The 17,290-nt window shown below is 42.7% G+C and overlaps 1 protein-coding gene across 4 annotated transcripts in view; it reads left to right on the top strand.

The window, feature by feature from the left end:
• helz2a (helicase with zinc finger 2a) overlaps positions 1-17,290 on the top strand; it is a 163,866-nt gene that overhangs the window by 131,751 nt on the left and 14,825 nt on the right. For all 4 annotated transcript variants that reach the window (XM_068048217.1, XM_068048215.1, XM_068048216.1 and 1 more), the window contains exons 17-19: positions 93-314; positions 3,138-3,291; positions 13,904-14,071. In XM_068048217.1, coding sequence (XP_067904318.1) covers positions 93-314; positions 3,138-3,291; positions 13,904-14,071 — 544 coding nt within the window. The remainder of the gene's footprint in view (positions 1-92; positions 315-3,137; positions 3,292-13,903; positions 14,072-17,290) is intronic.

The raw sequence follows: 17,290 nt of genomic DNA, 5'->3' as shown, positions 1-17,290 counted from the left end.
GTAGAATTGGCCTTTTTGATTACTGAGTGTGAACTTCTGTGTAAAGCATCTCATTACTTGTAAAATGCTAAAATTAAAGTTTATTATTTCAGCACAAAGAAATTTGCCAGTTTCCCTCTGAGAAGTTTTATAAAGGGAAGCTGAAAACCGATACTATGATTTCATGTCGCCCTCCAAGCATCTTCTGTCACCGTGGAAAGAACAGTTGCCCAATAATCTTTGGATATATGGTGGGAAATGAAATTAGTCTGATGGTTTCAACTGAGGAGGGAAATGAGAATTCAAGAGCAAACAAGTTGGAGGCTGAAAGAACTGTGAGTAGTGACTCATAATTATATTGCAAAGAGAATCAAATAGTAATGGGCGGCACAGTGGCGCAGTGGTTAGCACTGCAGCCTCACAGTTCCAGGGACCTGGGTTCGATTCTGGGTACTGCCTGTGCAGAGTTTGCAAGTTCTCCCTGTGTCTGTGTGGGTTTTCGCCAGGTGCTCCGGTTTCTTCCCACATCCAAAGACTTGCAGGTGATAGGTAAATTGGCTGTTGTAAATTGCCCCTAGTGTAGGTAGGTGATAGGGAATATGGGATTACTGTAGGGTTAGTATAAATGGGTGGTTGTTGGTGGGCCGAAGGGCCTGTTTCAGTGCAGTATCTCTAAATAAAAATAAATAAAACATGTAGCAGTTGGGGAGTTCAGAGGCTTAGCCTGAAAACCCACAAGAGATTTTGTTTAGGTTTGTCCATTGATCAAATATTCTTCATATTTTTGTTTTTCCATATAAAATACTGTTTATATTACAGCTATTAATGTATTTTTATTTATAATAGAACCTTATTATAAGCAAAGAAAACTCTTTAACATTCTTCCTTAAGATACATAAGCTGCTTCTTACCAGAGATAACATAGTTTCACAAGTTAACCTATGGTTAAAGTATTTTGCAACACTTTGGAACTCCTTTATGGTTCTAAGGTAAAAGTGGCTTTCTACACAAAAAAAACACTTTTGCTTCAGTATTTAACCACTGTTCTGAACCAACATATAGGGCTGGATTTTGTGTTGGAGGCGTGGCTCTCAGTGCCAGGCCAAAAAGGCGGGGGAAAGTCCGGAAGGCCCCAGTGAGGTGGGGTGGTGGAGGTGGTCGTGCAGCCCAGTGGGAAGGGACCCAGGGGCTAAAACTTGTTCATGATGGGGTTCCTCTGTGGGCCACAGATCGCCCTTTAAGGAGGGACCCTTTCCCTCAACCAGTAGGGAGGGTGCCTCGTGTTACAAGGCATCCTCCCTGCATGGCGGAAGCACCCCTCTGCCGCTGGTAAGATCCGAGCGACAGCAGGAAGAGGCCCTTAATTGTTCATTAATAAGCCACTTTAAGGGCCTCATTTGGGCTCTGGTCAGAAAGGCCTTCATCGGCATATCCTGTCCCCGGGAAGACTGTGTTGGGGAGACAATGGGCCCTCCGTCTCCCTGCCTGTCCTCCCCACCCCACCATCTGTCGCAATTCTCTGTGGCCCCCTGCCTTCGACCCCGCCTCAGGGGACTACATTAAATTCCAGCCATAGTTTTACAATTTGTCAAATTCCCAGATCTTGCAAACTAGATGGTGAATAAAGCAACCTACCAACAAGATTTTGATATGGAAAAACATTTAAAAGCATTTCATGAAGGTGGATGTGAAAAATGGATACCAAGCCAAAAGAAGTTAGCTGGGGCGTCCAAACGCTTGATCAAAGAGGTGAATATTAAGGAGAATCTTAAAGGAGGAGGTGAAGATGGAGGTACATAGGTAGAGTGCAGAAGGCAAGGCCTGCAAAGGTAAGGCAAAGAACAGGGAGGTGCACAAGAGGTCAGAATTAGAAGAACAGAGAGTTTGTGATGGAGGTTGTAGAGTTGGAAAAGGTTACAGAATAGGAGGGAGGAAGCCACAAAGTCATTTTAACCTCAGGATGAGAATTTGAAATTTGAGGTGTTGGGCAAGGACAGGAGTGATGGACATGTGGGACTTTGTGAGGGATAGGAGAGGGGTAGCAGACGTTTGACTGAACCAAAGCTTGTGGAGGGCAAAGTTTTGAGAGGTAGGCCAAGAGAGCAGTGGAATTGATATTACATTATCCAGTGATCTAATTGGCGAAACAAGAAAATTAGTCAGCAAATGCATCACCTTGTTATTTAGGAATATTGCAATCTTTGTTTCAAGGATTATCAGATCCTGGGCAATTCACTGCTCTTGAAAAATTGCAGCTGAAAAATGCCAGGATTTGGGATTTCAGAAGTGGTTGTTTTTGCAAATGCAGCAGAAGTTTTATCAGTAGCATGTTGCATTGTATACTTTATTCAAAAAATGTAAGATATTTGTTTACTACCACATTGGCTGAATTCCATTTTGGTTTTGTCTTTGCTGTTCACAATTCTTGGTGTCAGTGAGGACATTGCTTTCTTCAGGCATGTTATATAAACTGTTTATCACATAGCACTTCCCCAGGATGCAGCCTTCTATCTCTTTGTTATAATTTTCATCAACTCTTCTGACATCAGCATCTGTTAGTTGTAGCAGCAGAACTGTAAAAATGTAAACAGTTGTTCCAGGGTTGTATGCATATTGCAGGATGTCAGCAATTATCTTTTCAAAAAGCTAGTTTTTTAACAGAGAAAAAGCCATCACGTATTTTTTTCCTATTCTGGGTACAGTTCTGATTATACTTAGCAACCCTAATTCCTGTCCTAGTATGTGCAGGAATGAATCCCAAGGGTCACCAAAGGCATGCAGGATTGCAACTTCTAACCACTTGCTGAAAAGGACTCATTAAGAACTGAAAAACACATTCATTGACTTTTGATTAAAATACAATTCACGCTCATAATATCAGAGTTGTTAGGAACAAACTTGTGAAAGTTAAGCATGTGCTTTATTTATGAACAAATCATTAAGTAATATAAGGAGAAATGTGGCTAGTACCATGCCTTATAATTCTATAAGGAGAGTGAATTGTGCTCCATCAGTTACCATCAGTAATAATCTGTGGTTAAAGGCACACACTTAATAATAGGGCTGGATCTGGTAATGAGTGAATGAGTTGTGGTAAGTCAATTCGTGAGTTGAAAGTTAATGTATTCACAATATCTGTTTTTCTACCTGATATATAGGTGTACATTGTGAAGCAATTAATCTTTGCCAAAATCAAACCAGAAGAGATTGCAGTTTTGACACCCTACAATGCACAGGTGTTAGAGATAAACAAGCTGCTCAATGCAGGAGGAATTACAGGGGTAACTGTGTGTACCATCGTAAAAAGTCAAGGTAATGGTGTATGTTTCACTTCCTTCATAAAGGTGGATGGCAACTATGTTACTTATTGCACAGAATACTTCTCTGTAGTCACTGTGGGGAAAATTTTTAACCTACTAGGGTGAACAGCTGGCTGTGTGTGTGGCAGGTTAAAAGAATGAAAAATGCCGGCAGGAACCTGCCTTTAACTGGAGCCCGATCATTAGCATGCAGGAAACCCCAGTGGGACAGGCAGGTCTGAGACTTAAATATGTTCAAAGGCAATTGAGTGAAGTTTTAACCCTGGATTCTGTCTTTAACTGTTAGCGCCTGCGTTTCCTTCACTTACTGGAACTCACCAGGCAAAACAAAGTGAGAGGATAGTGGGAATGGACAGGGTTGAACAATTGACAGGTTAAGAAGCTTTTAAATGTTAAGATATGACAGGTGCTTCTTTGCCAAAGTGAAAGGAATTAGCACAGAGAACTTGTTCTGAGAGTGTACTTTCACTGCTTTGGAGGTGATTTCCAATACTTGGGAGATAATTTCTCCTACCTTTGCCTTTGATCTGCACTTTCTAGCTGTCAGCCTTTTCAGCAGCATGGGAATCGTTTATGTAGATGAGGCTCGTGACTCCTGTCAAGGACCTGGGTACAGGCCCAGAGCGTGCCTACAATGAGAGCCATTCCACCACCAGAAATATAATTGAGCAGCACGTTGGCGTACTGACTATGGCTGTGTTTCCAGATTTGTGGTCATGTGCTGCAGGCTGCAGAACTTTGCTGAACTAAGGGACCAGCCCTTACCCCCACCTGGGCAGCAAGAAGTGGAGGAGAAGGAGGAAAAGCAGCACAAAGAGAAGGAAGAACAGGAGCAGCATCAAGCACCAGTGCCCCTAGCTGCCAAAGCTCTCAATAGAGAGAACATGCCTCTCATCCAGAATATAGCATCAGTCCTGCAACCCTTATCACCATCGTCCTTACTACCTCCATCCGATACCTTCCTTCAGTTTCATAACCTGGGCTGCTGAACAACACTACCAAATCCAGAAAACAAACCTTACTTCAAAGACTCACTTCAGATTTGAATAATTGTTAACTGATGTAATTAAGAATCCCTCATATGCCACCCCCAAGTATCTTGTGTGCTCCCACGAGATTTATCCCCACTGGTTACAGCTTGGGAGGTGGAAAACTGCTGAGCTTTCACTAAGGATACTTCAGATGACCATGGTAAGGGACCTTGACCAGCCCTGGGCCTTGAGGGCTCAGCTACAGACTGCAGCATCTCGGCATGTAACTGTCTAACCCAGCTGGCTGTTTGACACTGACAGGATCACTGGCAGAGTGAGTGGTGCGGAGTAGACATGTTGTCATCGTGAGAAAGGACAACAGATATCATGCCATTGCACTGAAGCCATGGGTGCACTTCAGCACTCCTACAACCTTGCTTGAGAACAGAGTGCAGGAATAATATAATGCTCTGGAAGCTCTGTCAATGGTGTCCCCCAAAGCCAAGATGACAATTATCTGAGCTTTCATGGCAGCAGTGTGAGGCTCCATCCTGGTGGGCCCCACTCCCAGGCCTATGGAACTGACAATTCACTCCATTCTTTTCACTCAAAAGAATGGCCTTCATACTCTGCATGAAGCCTTGACTCAAGCTGGAGCTGGACTCCTCCATGCTCTCTGTCAGTTTATGCAAGTTTGCTGACAGTTTACCCAGTGCACCAAGTATTTCCCAGTGTATGCCTGTCGGTTTTCTTGGGTAGCCTGGGTCCTTGTGGACAGCATCTGAACCCTCCACAGCAGGCCTATTATGGGATCTCGCCATTCAGTGAGCTGGTACCTTTGGCATCCTATGCCCCTGCCCTAGTTCCCACACACTAATGCCTGGTAGTTCACCATATGAATACTCATTTCCCACAATCCCTCCAAGTGCAAGTGATGTCAGTCTCTGAGCTGGAGCTGGTGAAAGAAAAGAAAATGAAGGACTTGTATTTATATAGCACTTTTCACGACCAGCGGATGCTTCAAAACCCTTTGCAGTCAATGAAGTACTTTTGAAGTGTTGTCACTGTTATAATGCAGGAAATGCGGCAACCGATTTTGCGCATAGCAAACTCCAACAGACAGCAATGTGATAATGATCAGATAATCTGTTTTTGTGATGTTGATTGAAGGATAAATATTGGCTAGGACACCAGGATAACATTCCCAGTCTCCTTCAAAATAGTACGTGGGATCTTTTACATCCACCAGAGCAGGCAGCTGGGGCCTCGGTTTAACATGTTACCTGAAAGATGGCACCTGTGACAGCAGCACTCCTTCAGTACTGTACTGGATTGTCAACCTTGTGGGTGAATTTGGGATACTGCATCTTCAGGAAGCCTGGCCTTCACAGGAGCCTTGAAATTTTTAGCATTTGAATTGAAAGAGATGGACAAGGGCTAGTGTTTAGCATGAAGATGAAGTGGATTATAATCCTAGCCCCTTTCTGGGACCATCCTGGATCAGACGTACTCCCCAGATGATCTCTGTTACTTAAGGTTGAGAGAGACAGATCTCACAGACACTTGAATGAGTCTGAAGAATTGATCTAACTCTCCCCGAAGGAAAGGAATCAGCTGAAGATGTAACCACCTTCATTGCCTATTTAACAAGTTTTAGTCAGATTATAACAACCCGGATTTTTTTTTATTTTTATTTATTTAGAGATACAGCACTGAAACAGGCCCTTTTGCCCACCGAGTCTGTGCCGACCAAGAACCACCCATTTATACTAACCCTACAGTAATCCCAAATTCCCTACCACCTACCTACACTAGGGGCAATTTACAATGGCCAATTTACCTACCACCTGCAAGTCTTTGGCAGTGGGACGAAACCGGAGCACCTGGCGAAAACCCACGCGGTCACAGGGAGAACTTGCAAACTCCGCACAGGCAGTACCCAGAATTGAACCCGGGTCCCTGGAGCTGTGAGGCTGCGGTGCTAACCACTGCGCTACTGTGCCGCCCTATAAGGGTCTGGGCATCTCTCCTCAATAATATACCTCCCCACTAAAGAGTGTACAGAGATGGTTTCTTGAGTTGAGATACAGAAGACTATATGAGACGATATATTTTCTAAATTACATAAAAGTTTATTAAAGAACCGAACATGCAATTCACACTTTGATGGATAAAACAAGTGCAACATAAAGAGTTCTAGGAATAGAAAGTATAAACTTATTTCTAGTACAGAATCCAAGTTTTAAGTCTAAATAGTGTTACAGTAAAAGATGTAAGATAGCCATCAATATTTAAAGCAGCATTTACCTTAAATCCCCAAGTAGAAAGCTACAGATACCTCTATGCCAATTAAAGGGAGAACTATCGTCGCTGTACTGGGTAGCTGGTACCTTTACCGTACGAAAGGCTGGAATGAATCCAATGATTTTAAAGATCCACTGTGTGGTTCCAATATTTATATTGTTTCTAAGCTGCATAACTAGTTTTTTTTAACATATGGGGGTGTTGCTCTCTTGCAAGTAGATTCGTCCCCTTCTATTTCCCAAATAAGGCTATATAACTGGCAATTTCTAGTTGAAATCCACATTATTTAATTTCTAATGAAAAGCTAAGTTAGCAAGAAGCTGTGAGCTCAGATATTGGTCAAAACCTGTGAAGCTAATGGATAGTGAAGGTTACACTTAATGCTGCACTTCCTAACTACACAATAATGTTTTAAGATTATAACTCAGTTTCCCGGATTTAGTTGACAGGTAAGTTAACTGTATCCTTAGAAAGTAATGTCATCCATTGTTGGGTTGTGTTAAGTTACGATGATTATTTATAAGACTGGTATTGTCAGTATCTTACTGAAGTAAATACTTTTCAGAAGTGAGTTCCTGTTTTTCAGAGCTTGCCAGTGTATTTTTAGGACATAATTATGCTGTGTCCTTGACCACAGGGTGTTAGGGTTCTTGACTACAGGGACATGCTTATGAAACCTTTTTATTTTAACCTCCCAGGCAAATCAATCCTGGTTTTAATTTTTTTATTCCCTAATTCATAGGAAAATAACTCTTTTCACCTTTAACCCCTTATTATAGCCTGATTCCTTTACAGTCCCTCTTAACCAGCATGAGTGTGAATAGCAAGGGTAGGTGATCATAATTAGGTGATGTCCACAAGCAAGACATTCAACTGAGTGCCATTATTTATCAATAGGATAGTCATCAATATAACAATTGGAAGGACAATTAAGACTGAAGTAAAACAACAGCATCTCCCATCATCAGGAGACTTTGGTTTTCCTGGTCCTTTTTGTTGGGCCCTGCCGGAGCACTGGGTGATGTGCCTTTTCTCTGGAGTGTTACAGTCCTTCGTTGTTGTGACTTGTCCATCACTACTTGTGTCGATTGTGGTTTCTTGTGAAGCGTTGCCAAATACTGTGTGGAGGAGGAGAAGTTGGTTCAGTTGTTCGATTACCTGCTCTTCCGGTCTCGTGCTCCAAGCTGGGTCTCAGAAGATAGTGTACGACTGGACCTTGTACTGTTCCTCCATTTTTGTATCCCTCAGAACACCTCTTCAGATTGTGTACGGAGGCAGTTATAAGAGTTTTCTCACTGTTTGGCTGATTAGCGAATATTTTTAAAGTTCTTTCATTAATAACTGAAAGTATTTGAACAGGTTTCTTCCACTTAGGCCTCAAACCAGGGCTTGGTCTTGTTACAACTGAGGCAGGAGGAGTGCACTGCTTATTCTAGTTCCAATTCTGCACAGGTCACAAATTATATTTAATTTTTTTTCCCTCTTACCGATACAGTCAATCATAGACTCTATTTTTATCCCAGAATAAAACACACCAACCAGGTTTCTTTAATAAAGAACAAAATTTTCAGTTTATTATAAAACAAGTCTTAACCAGTAATGAAGCAAAGCATAAACACACAGATTGAAGTATAACAGTTCCCCTTTTACCGTTGCCCCTTACACTCACACTCATACACACATACACATGTTAACCAGAAAAATAAAGGGAACTCTATTGCAAAAAAAAACAGACAAAACATACTTGTTTCTACTAATTCTTGAAGAAGAAAGAGAAAATATGGGAAGATGTCCTTTGTTTTATTCTGGCATCCCAAATGCATAGAGACAGCTGTCACTGGGATCTTCCCAGAACAGTTCTTTCCAGACAATGTTGAAGATCAGTTTGGGTAGGACTTCCAAGAAATGCAGCTACAGAGGCTTCAGATATGCATTACAGCAGAAATGCGGCAACAGGGGATTTCAGTTCCCACACATTCGATACATAAGGTTGCTTCAAATACAGGAGTAAAGAAGAGACTGACACACTGACACGCAGGGTTTCTTTCAAAGGGAGAAAAAGCGATAAACTAGGTTTTCTTGACAGGCAAAAAGAACTATCTTTTGTGACAATTCAAACTGAAACCAAAAACATTCCAGAAGTCAAGCCTCCTGACCTCTATAAATCTTGACCTGTCACTTCTGAGTAAACATCTCCCCAAGTCAAAATAACAAACTCCCTGCTGGTATTTTATCTGAAAACAGGTGCCTTCCAGTAAGGGCTTGTTTACAAACCAAGTCCAGGAATCCTTCTGGTGACCTTTTTTAAAAAAAACACCAAGTTCAGCATCTCTTAAAGCTTCCAGATGAATCAATATCCATAATTCAACTATAAGTCCTTAAACCATATTTTACAAAAAAATAGAAGCACTCATAACAGTCTGCACCTCCTTTCCTGAACCCACTCCCCTGTTGGTTAACTGTTTTTGCCTATTCTTCTCCCTTATCCTCTGATTAGTCTTATGAATCTCATCTGTTATTTCTTGTTTTAAATCTAACTGTTGCTGATGGGTCAAGGAATCAGAAAGTGAGACAGAATAAAAGAACCATGGGTAAGTAGTGTATGCATATCAACCCCATACATTAAATAATATGGAGTTTTAGGGAACACAGTCCCTGATGCAGATGAAGGCATATTATTAAATAGTAGTTGCACTGCTGGTATGATGGTGGTCCACTTCCCCGAATTCTGAACAGTTTGACCAAGAGCTTTTTTACTTCCTGGTTTTTATGTTCCACCAGTCCCGCCGATTGCAGATGACGTGGTGTGTTGTGCTCAAATCCCAATTCCCACTTTGCTTACAAAAATCTTTGAAGACCTTGGAAACAAAGGCTCCACCTTGATCGGAGTGTAGGATTTTGGGTGCGCCAGCTACTGTAATGATGTCAGTAATAGCATTGATGAGTACGTTTTCCAAAACAGTTTTTGTGGAGACTAGCCAGCAGAAGGAGGTGCATCCATGAACACAAACAAGAACATGTTTATATCCCAATGATGGGGAAGTGGTACACTGAAATCAATGAAGACTTTCTACATTCATTGAGTAGACTTGACAGGAGCCAATGATGGTGGTTTAATAAGCGATGACTTATTAGTTAAATTGCATGGCTGACAATTAGCTACGTACATTTTACATACTTTAAGCATATCTGGCCACCAGTATATAGGAGTCAATTTGCAGAATGTTGTTCTGGCACCACAATGTGCCTGACCTATATGCTTGTGAGTTTCTTTTACATGCTGTTCTCATTTGTGACTCTGGAGTTTCTCGGATTCCCTTGAGCAACTTAACCAGTACAATAACAGTAGTGGGTCTTTGAGTAAAAGTACTTTGATGGATATCCTGGTGGATTCTCTTTTGCTGGGTCTAATAGCTGAATCAGTTCCTCATCCTGATTAGCTGCCCTTTCTGCCCTAGTGATAACACTAACTTTGGCAGGCCCCCCCTTGAAGGGGTGTCATGTAGACCAAATCTTTCGCCTGTTCATCTACAAGACTGTTGCCCTTCGAGTATGCTGTAACAATGGTATGCCCATGCACATGAATCACTTGACAGTTTTGGTTTTCTGTCCTCAAACGGAGAATGTCCTCCCACAATGATTTATGTTTTATGGGTTTACCCTTATGATTGGTAAATCCTGTTTGTGCCCAGAAAACTAGGTCCTGGTTGTATCCTCTTTTACAATAGTCGCTATCAGCCATCAGGTTTGGCCATGTCAAACAAGGGCGAATTAGTTCTAGAATGCATTTTATTAGGATATATTGTTCCTATAAATCTTTAATGGTTTTGAGAAGATGCAATTTCCCTTTGTCATCCTGGATAGGCCACTGTTTTTGGATTTGTTCCAGCCTGCATCAAGTGAATGCGGCTCAGTAGCTACCTTGCCACATTGATTTGGATGACATTGAAAGTGAGGGTTGTATTTAAGGATTTGTTCTAGGAGGTCTTTGTCTCCGCCCCTCTAGACAAGTTTGATTTAGTTGGGCCTGAATATGTTTTTGCCTATCATCCTGCTCTGTGGATGCTTTCACAGGTCTAGTTGTGATTTTAAGGTAATGCTTTATGTCTGGTTGTCCTATAATGAGAGAACTGGCCAATTTTGGTACTAGTACTACCTCTAGGGTGGTTGTGAAGTACACAATAATAGGTATTTTGTAGAAGTCAGTTATTTGCACTTTACATTGCGTGAATCCCTTGAATAGAAATTGATAAATTGGGCACCCAAATCTGTCCACTTAGTTTTTATAACTGTGGGCTCCATTACAGTGTAATCAGCTTCTGTGTCAAACAGGACCTCAACTTTTTCATTGGTGGGCTGGGTTGCCAGGGCATAGGAGAATTCAGGAGGCCCTGGCTGGGTGCCAGTCTTTCAATCCTGAGAAGTGTGATCCTCAGAATTCTGAGTTTTCCTTTTAGTCCTACCTTTAACCATTTTGACTGAATTGACACTCCTCCCTTTTGGCGGTATCGTTCTTTCCTGATCCCTTAGGAGGTCTGTTGGATGGTTTACTATCTCGACGGTCTTCCCATTTGGGTCGACATCTGTCTTGCTAGGAGTGTCTTTGATCCCTGCTCTGGTCTTCCCGGTATCCTCCTGTGACCCTTTATAGCCCGTTATTATAGCTGGATTCCTTCACCAAGGGAGAATAAAGACTGATGTGTGGCTGGTGAAAACTGTTGCAGTTTGAAAAGCAGAGTGTGTAGGGTGAGGTAGAAATGAGAAGGGAAAAGATGATGAGGTCTGAAGAAACTCCGTGCAACGTCACCTCCAGCATTGTTACTTCCCATGGTCTGCGCACATCCAGCACATTCTCCTTAAGTGGGGAGAGGTTGTGCAGGTGGCCTTTGGCTTCTCTGGCTGCCGTCTGCTGCTTCATGTTGTGTGCAACTTCCTCCTGTGAGAAGGAAAGGAGTGTGCTAGTAACAGCCTTGTGAGCTGTTTTGAGAATGTGTCTGTGATATTTGAATAGTGCAGATGTAGGGCAGTATTTTATGCTATCCACTGTGGCAGGTTTGAAGGTGGAGAAGGCATTTAATCAGGCCGGATGTTGGCAGTTGGAGACCCCGCCACCTATTGATGCCCTTAAGGGGCAATTAATGCCCAATTAATGGCCTCTTCCTACTGCCACTGGTATTAACCTAGCAATGGGTGGGCCTGTTGCCACACGGGGAGCACAACATGCAAACCCATGTGGAGTTGTTTGTGGTCTCCCAGGGTTTGCGGTGGTGGGGGGGAAGGGGGGTGGGGGAGAGAATCCCTTGTTCAAAGGCACTCAGTGTCTGATGGAGGGACCCGGCATCAGGAAATGGGGTCCACTGAGAGCTACCCCCACCCCCGTCCATGCTGCCAACCCCCCTACACCCCCCTCCCTATGGTGACCTCCACCCCACAAAACCCATCTAGCTATCACTTACCTTTGGCCTGGGTCACTTCACAATCCTAGACCTCCAGTGGGTGACGTTCCAGCAGCAGCCACCACCTCCCCGGTGGCACTGCCAAGCAAAAGAGCTGCTGGCTTCTGATTGGCTGGCAGTTCTTGGCAGGTGGGACTTCCCGTCCCAGGGGTCCTGATCCTGGGAAAGGCCTGCTGGTGGCCTCGCAAGTGCCTGATTGCATTGTAATACAGCGGGCCTTCTCCAAAGCAGGCAATGTGGGCCTCTTACTAGCTCTCCAGCTGGCGGCTGAGACCCCTGTCACCTTCATAAAATTCCCCTCAACTTGTACAAGATGTGGGATGTGGGGGCATGAGTGTTGCAATTGTGTTGAAAGTAACAGGTTCAAATTGTGCGAGTAGATGGGGAAGGAAGTGGAGAGAAGTGTAGTGCAGTGATTGGAGGTGTGTCTTGTATTTGTAGAATTGCTAGGGCTTTCTGGAAAAAGTCTTAGACTGCGGATAAAGTCAACTAACAACTCTATTATGTACATTTACTATATACACTCTCCATAAGCCTCCTAAGCTGGCATCCTCTGTGCTGCTATCTCTTCTCCTCAAGCCTATACCATATGACTGTTACATCATCACTCTTACTGTGGGAGGGGTCGCTCTCACTGTCTTCAATATTTATCCTTTACATCCTTATACTACATTAGGAGAATGAAGAAAAGCAAGGCAGGAGAGAGTTGTGAGTAGTGGAGCTGCAGGAGAGAGTAATTGAGCGGAGAGCAAGGATTCTTACCTAGACATCACTGGTGAGGTTATTAAACTTCTTTCAGCATTGCAGCAACATCCTGGGAGTTAAGCTACTTGAAACGACCTCCTCAGATACCTCTTGTTTCCAATGGAGGTGTTGCTTGGAGGGATTTCTGCACCCACCCCGACCCGGATAGAATCAGATCTCTTTTCTCCTGCGTCACATGGACCAGGGCTGCCAAAATTATATCGGTGAACCTGGTGTTCCGATTTGCAAGTCTTGTCATTTCTATGTTCCACAACCATTCCATCCTGCCTGCAGATGCAGTGCACCACCCCTTTAAGAGGTACTGGCTGCCTTTAAGTGCCATGAGACCTTGATTTACTGCTCCACAAACATGTGCAAAGTCAGTGAGCACAGGTAGTGCTGGTTGCATGCCTGACCCATGATGATGAGCTAGCAGCACCAATTTTACGTGGTCCCTGTGCCCACATGAGCAGCTACATGCAGCATGTGCTCTTGGCCCCTGCGTGCTTATTTTCGGGTGTGGTTGAATTTCTAGACCATGATTTTCAGAGGAGGGGTAGGAATAATACTGAAGTATCACAGCCTTCTCAGAAAGCTAAAACAATAAAAGAAAGAGCTAAAACTATAACTTGTACTAGAAAACTTCTCAGTCATAGATGAGCATTTCTGTGCCTCATCAATGAAAAGGCAATTACAAGAAAAGGATTGAAGCAGAACGGAAGTATGCAAACAAACATGAACTCCCCTTGGGTTCAGTTCGTTCCTTAGGCATTGTTTCACATTAAGCATTGTTATTGAAGCAAGGTGAGGTTGTAGCTGCGTAGTTTTCAGAGTACTAAATATTGAACAAACATATTTAAAATGCAGGGGGTGGGGAAAGAAGGAGGAGGAAGATGAACAGAAAACCTGGAGTTCAGAGGTAGTTCCATCCCTATTTAGGTGAAAGGATACTTCAAAAAGAACAGAATTTATGCAGTTTGATTAAGCTTCAACTGTTTCCGATGAGAGCGTTGAATTTTTGATTGAAAATGTTAGCAATAAACCAAATCCAGCTGAACCATGCATACTGCTCTATGCAGCAATATGTACATGTGACAAGGTCATGAACTTTTTTTACATTTTCTTATAGGAAGTGAATGGCGTTATGTCATCGTCTCTGCAGTTCGTTCCCTTCCAAAACGAGAAATTGATAGACAACCTTCAAAAGCCTGGCTGAAGAAACATCTGGGTTTCATCACTGATCCTAACCAAGTTAATGTTGCACTCACAAGAGCACAGGAAGGTCTCTGTATCTTTGGTGAGCAGAATCTCATATCGCAAAGTTTGTTTTTACAGAAGTGTTTGGCAAAGGTTTTCCTACATTAGTCCCTTCAGCATGAAAAATTTTGAGGATGATGACCCAGTCCCAAGCAAATGCAGAATTATAGCCAAATGTTTTGATAATTCAGGGCTGCAATTTGCTCAGGAGCTTTGGGTTATCACAAACAGGTACATACAGCCCTGTCAGCTATGGGGAATCAGCTAGAATCTGTCATTAAGGACAGATTGACCGAGTGAGCACTTGAGAAAATATGATCTCATCAGAGAAAGCCAATGCGGCTTTGTTAAGGTTAAGTCATTTCTGACTAATCTAGTCACCTGTTTTGAGGAGGGGTGCAACAATGGGACCCACTCGCTATATGGATTGGATATCATATTCTCTATTTATGTCCTCGTATGGTTTCTCAAAGGCCTGGCAGATTAATAATTTAATAAGACAAAGCCTGACATGAGTTGTCAAGCTGTTATATTTTACAGCTAGTATATGAGAGTTAAAGCAACTAATGCCTTATTTCAAATTAACTTTGGTGTCTCTTCATAAGTAAGAAAAAGCCATACCATCCTGGGCCTGGTTGGCACTCTTCTTAAGGGTAGACTGGCTTAGGCCTTACCTGCCTCACCACAGAACTTACCAACTGACCTTGAAGTCTTTCTGGACAGGAGGTTTAACAGTTTGACACCTGCCAGTTTCCTTGTTTGGGGATGACCAGGAGAGCTGCCAAATAAGCCGGCTACCATTTCCCAGCTTCTCATGTATGATTGTGTACTGGAAGTATTTGGAATGGGATACAAAGCCTTCATCATTGCTTAGTTAAAATCCTGGAATTCCCTACCTAACACTGTTGTGGATGCACCAGGACAAGAAGGATAGCAACAATTCAAGGAGAAAGCCCACACCAAGGGTGGGCAAGTTTGAACTATTTTTTCCACAAAAAAAAATTAAGAAAAAGGAAGATGCATAGGAATATAAAACATTTCACCCAGAAGTCAGGTGTTACTTATTCTTAACATATGCATTTGTGTATAATGCCGTGGAAATGCTAAACTCTTCCCTGGGGGATTTTGTTTCAATGGAAGGAGTCACTTTAATTGTAATGTTAATTGCAATGTTAACACAATAGTCTGGTCTCTACCTTCCTTCATGATGCACTGTAAAGGAATGCATTCTGGCAAATAGGGAACATGGAAGATAGATCCTAGATTTACATTCTGACAAAATGACAATTCTTCCTTAAATAAAATGCAAACACATTTATGACACAAGTCAAGTAAAATTCAGTCATCAGCATCTGATTTCAGAAACCTAATAGGCTCATTCAGTAGGTGCTTACTGCCATCTAAAGGTGGAAACAGATTCTGCACAACTAATGTGATTTGAAGGAAGCCTTCTGGCACCTATTTGATGCAATGTGGTTGATGGTATAACCTGAGCCCAAAGTTTTAAATGCACATTCTGGCCCACAAAAATAATCTGGGGAGCAGCTGTTCCAGGATCTCTCTTCCACCCCCCTCTCCCACTCCCATGTTTCCAACCAGGCAGACTTTGGGCTGCCCAATATTGTACATCCTGAATTCAGTGAGTTGTTTGAGGAGAACAACTTGCTAATTTCCTTTAAATGAGGTCCGGGCATCTTTGCTGCTAAAACAGGTGATTTGCTGACTCATTCTACTGATTGGCTGCCCACAAGTTAGAACGGACTCTCTTGTGAGGGCAGCTTGCTGGATGTGTGTTGCTTGATGTGTATTGCATGCAAGGTTTCATGGGCCACAGGGCAGATACATTATGATGGCAGCAATGAGGAGTATGCTGGTAAAACCTGTTGTTACGACCAGTTGAGAAAGGTATCTGGGGTTCCCTCTCAGCCTTCACCTGGTCTTACTGTAACAAGGTTTAATTTTAAACACACTGTATTTTTAGCTCCTCCTTGGTGAATCCTTGTTCACCGCTTTCCAATTATAAGGCGACCAGGCTTTCTTAGGTTTAAAGAAGAAAAGTTGAAATTTATTAAACTTGAACTTAAACTCTAATTTGGTTGATGCCTATGGATACACGACACGCCCACACTAGCATGCATACACACTACACACAGACAAATAGAGACAGAAAAGAGCAGAAGAAAAATAAAGTGAAAAGTTTGAGGCAATATCTGAAGAGTTTTTGTTACGGTTCTTCGAGCTTACTGTAGAGTCCTCGATTGTAGGTAGATGTTGCTTATCATTGGAGCCCAGTATTCTTCTTAAACCTTGTTCGCTGTAGGAGACTTTTCTCTCTTGGGGTTCTTGTGTCTTCATTGGATTCAAAGGCTTGTGAGAAAGAGATGGGAGCAGACAGGAGAGATCTTCTCAGTCCAGGAGCAAACAGTCACTCTGAGTTCAAACTGTTTGTACAATTCAGAAAAACCCAGGTTGCCAAGCAGGGTAGTCATGTGACTAACTGGTCTGACCACATCTTGGATTGTATCACCTTAGCAGTCTCTGGAATGCTCACACAATACCTGGTGATCAAGATCCATTGTGGGTTGAATGTGTCAGGGAATGGTCCTTTGTCCTTGCAAGCACAGTCTGTTAATATGCAAATGTCTTTTCCAGCCATGGCTGATCTGTTTAACAAGTCCTTTCTTCACTCCAGTAACAGTTTAAAATCAATGTTCATGACAAAATTAATGTCCCTCATTCTTGGCAGGTGGGGGCCTATGCTGATGCATTTGGAAACTAAATGAATTGTTGCTACAGTGCTGTATATTTCTCCATTGTGTTACTGCACCAAACTTGTAGTAAAGGCCATTAAGATGACTTGAAATGTCACATTGTTATGTTACATAAAGTGTGAACACAAATTATCTTGGCAACTTTGCTAATTGTTTCCTCCCACTTACTCCCTAACTCTACCATTACCATCAAGCCAGGGGGCCAACTCTGGTTCAATGAGGTGTGCAGAGGAGCAGCACGAGGGATACCGAAAAATGAGATGCCAACCCAGTGAAGCTACAAGATAGGAGTGGCGTCATAGAGTTATACAGCACAGTAACAGGCCCTTCGACCCATCATGTCCGTGACGGACATCAAACACCTATCTATTCTAATCCCATTTTCCAGCACTTGGCCTGTAGCCCTGTATGCTATGATGTTTCAAGTGCTCATCTAAATATTTCTTAAATGTTGTGAGGGTTCCTGCCTCTACCATCCCTTCAGGCAG

Source organism: Heterodontus francisci, chromosome 16 (genome assembly GCF_036365525.1).
Source record: "Heterodontus francisci isolate sHetFra1 chromosome 16, sHetFra1.hap1, whole genome shotgun sequence".
Classification (NCBI taxonomy): domain Eukaryota; kingdom Metazoa; phylum Chordata; class Chondrichthyes; order Heterodontiformes; family Heterodontidae; genus Heterodontus; species Heterodontus francisci.
This window is presented reverse-complemented; position numbering and strand designations above follow the sequence as displayed.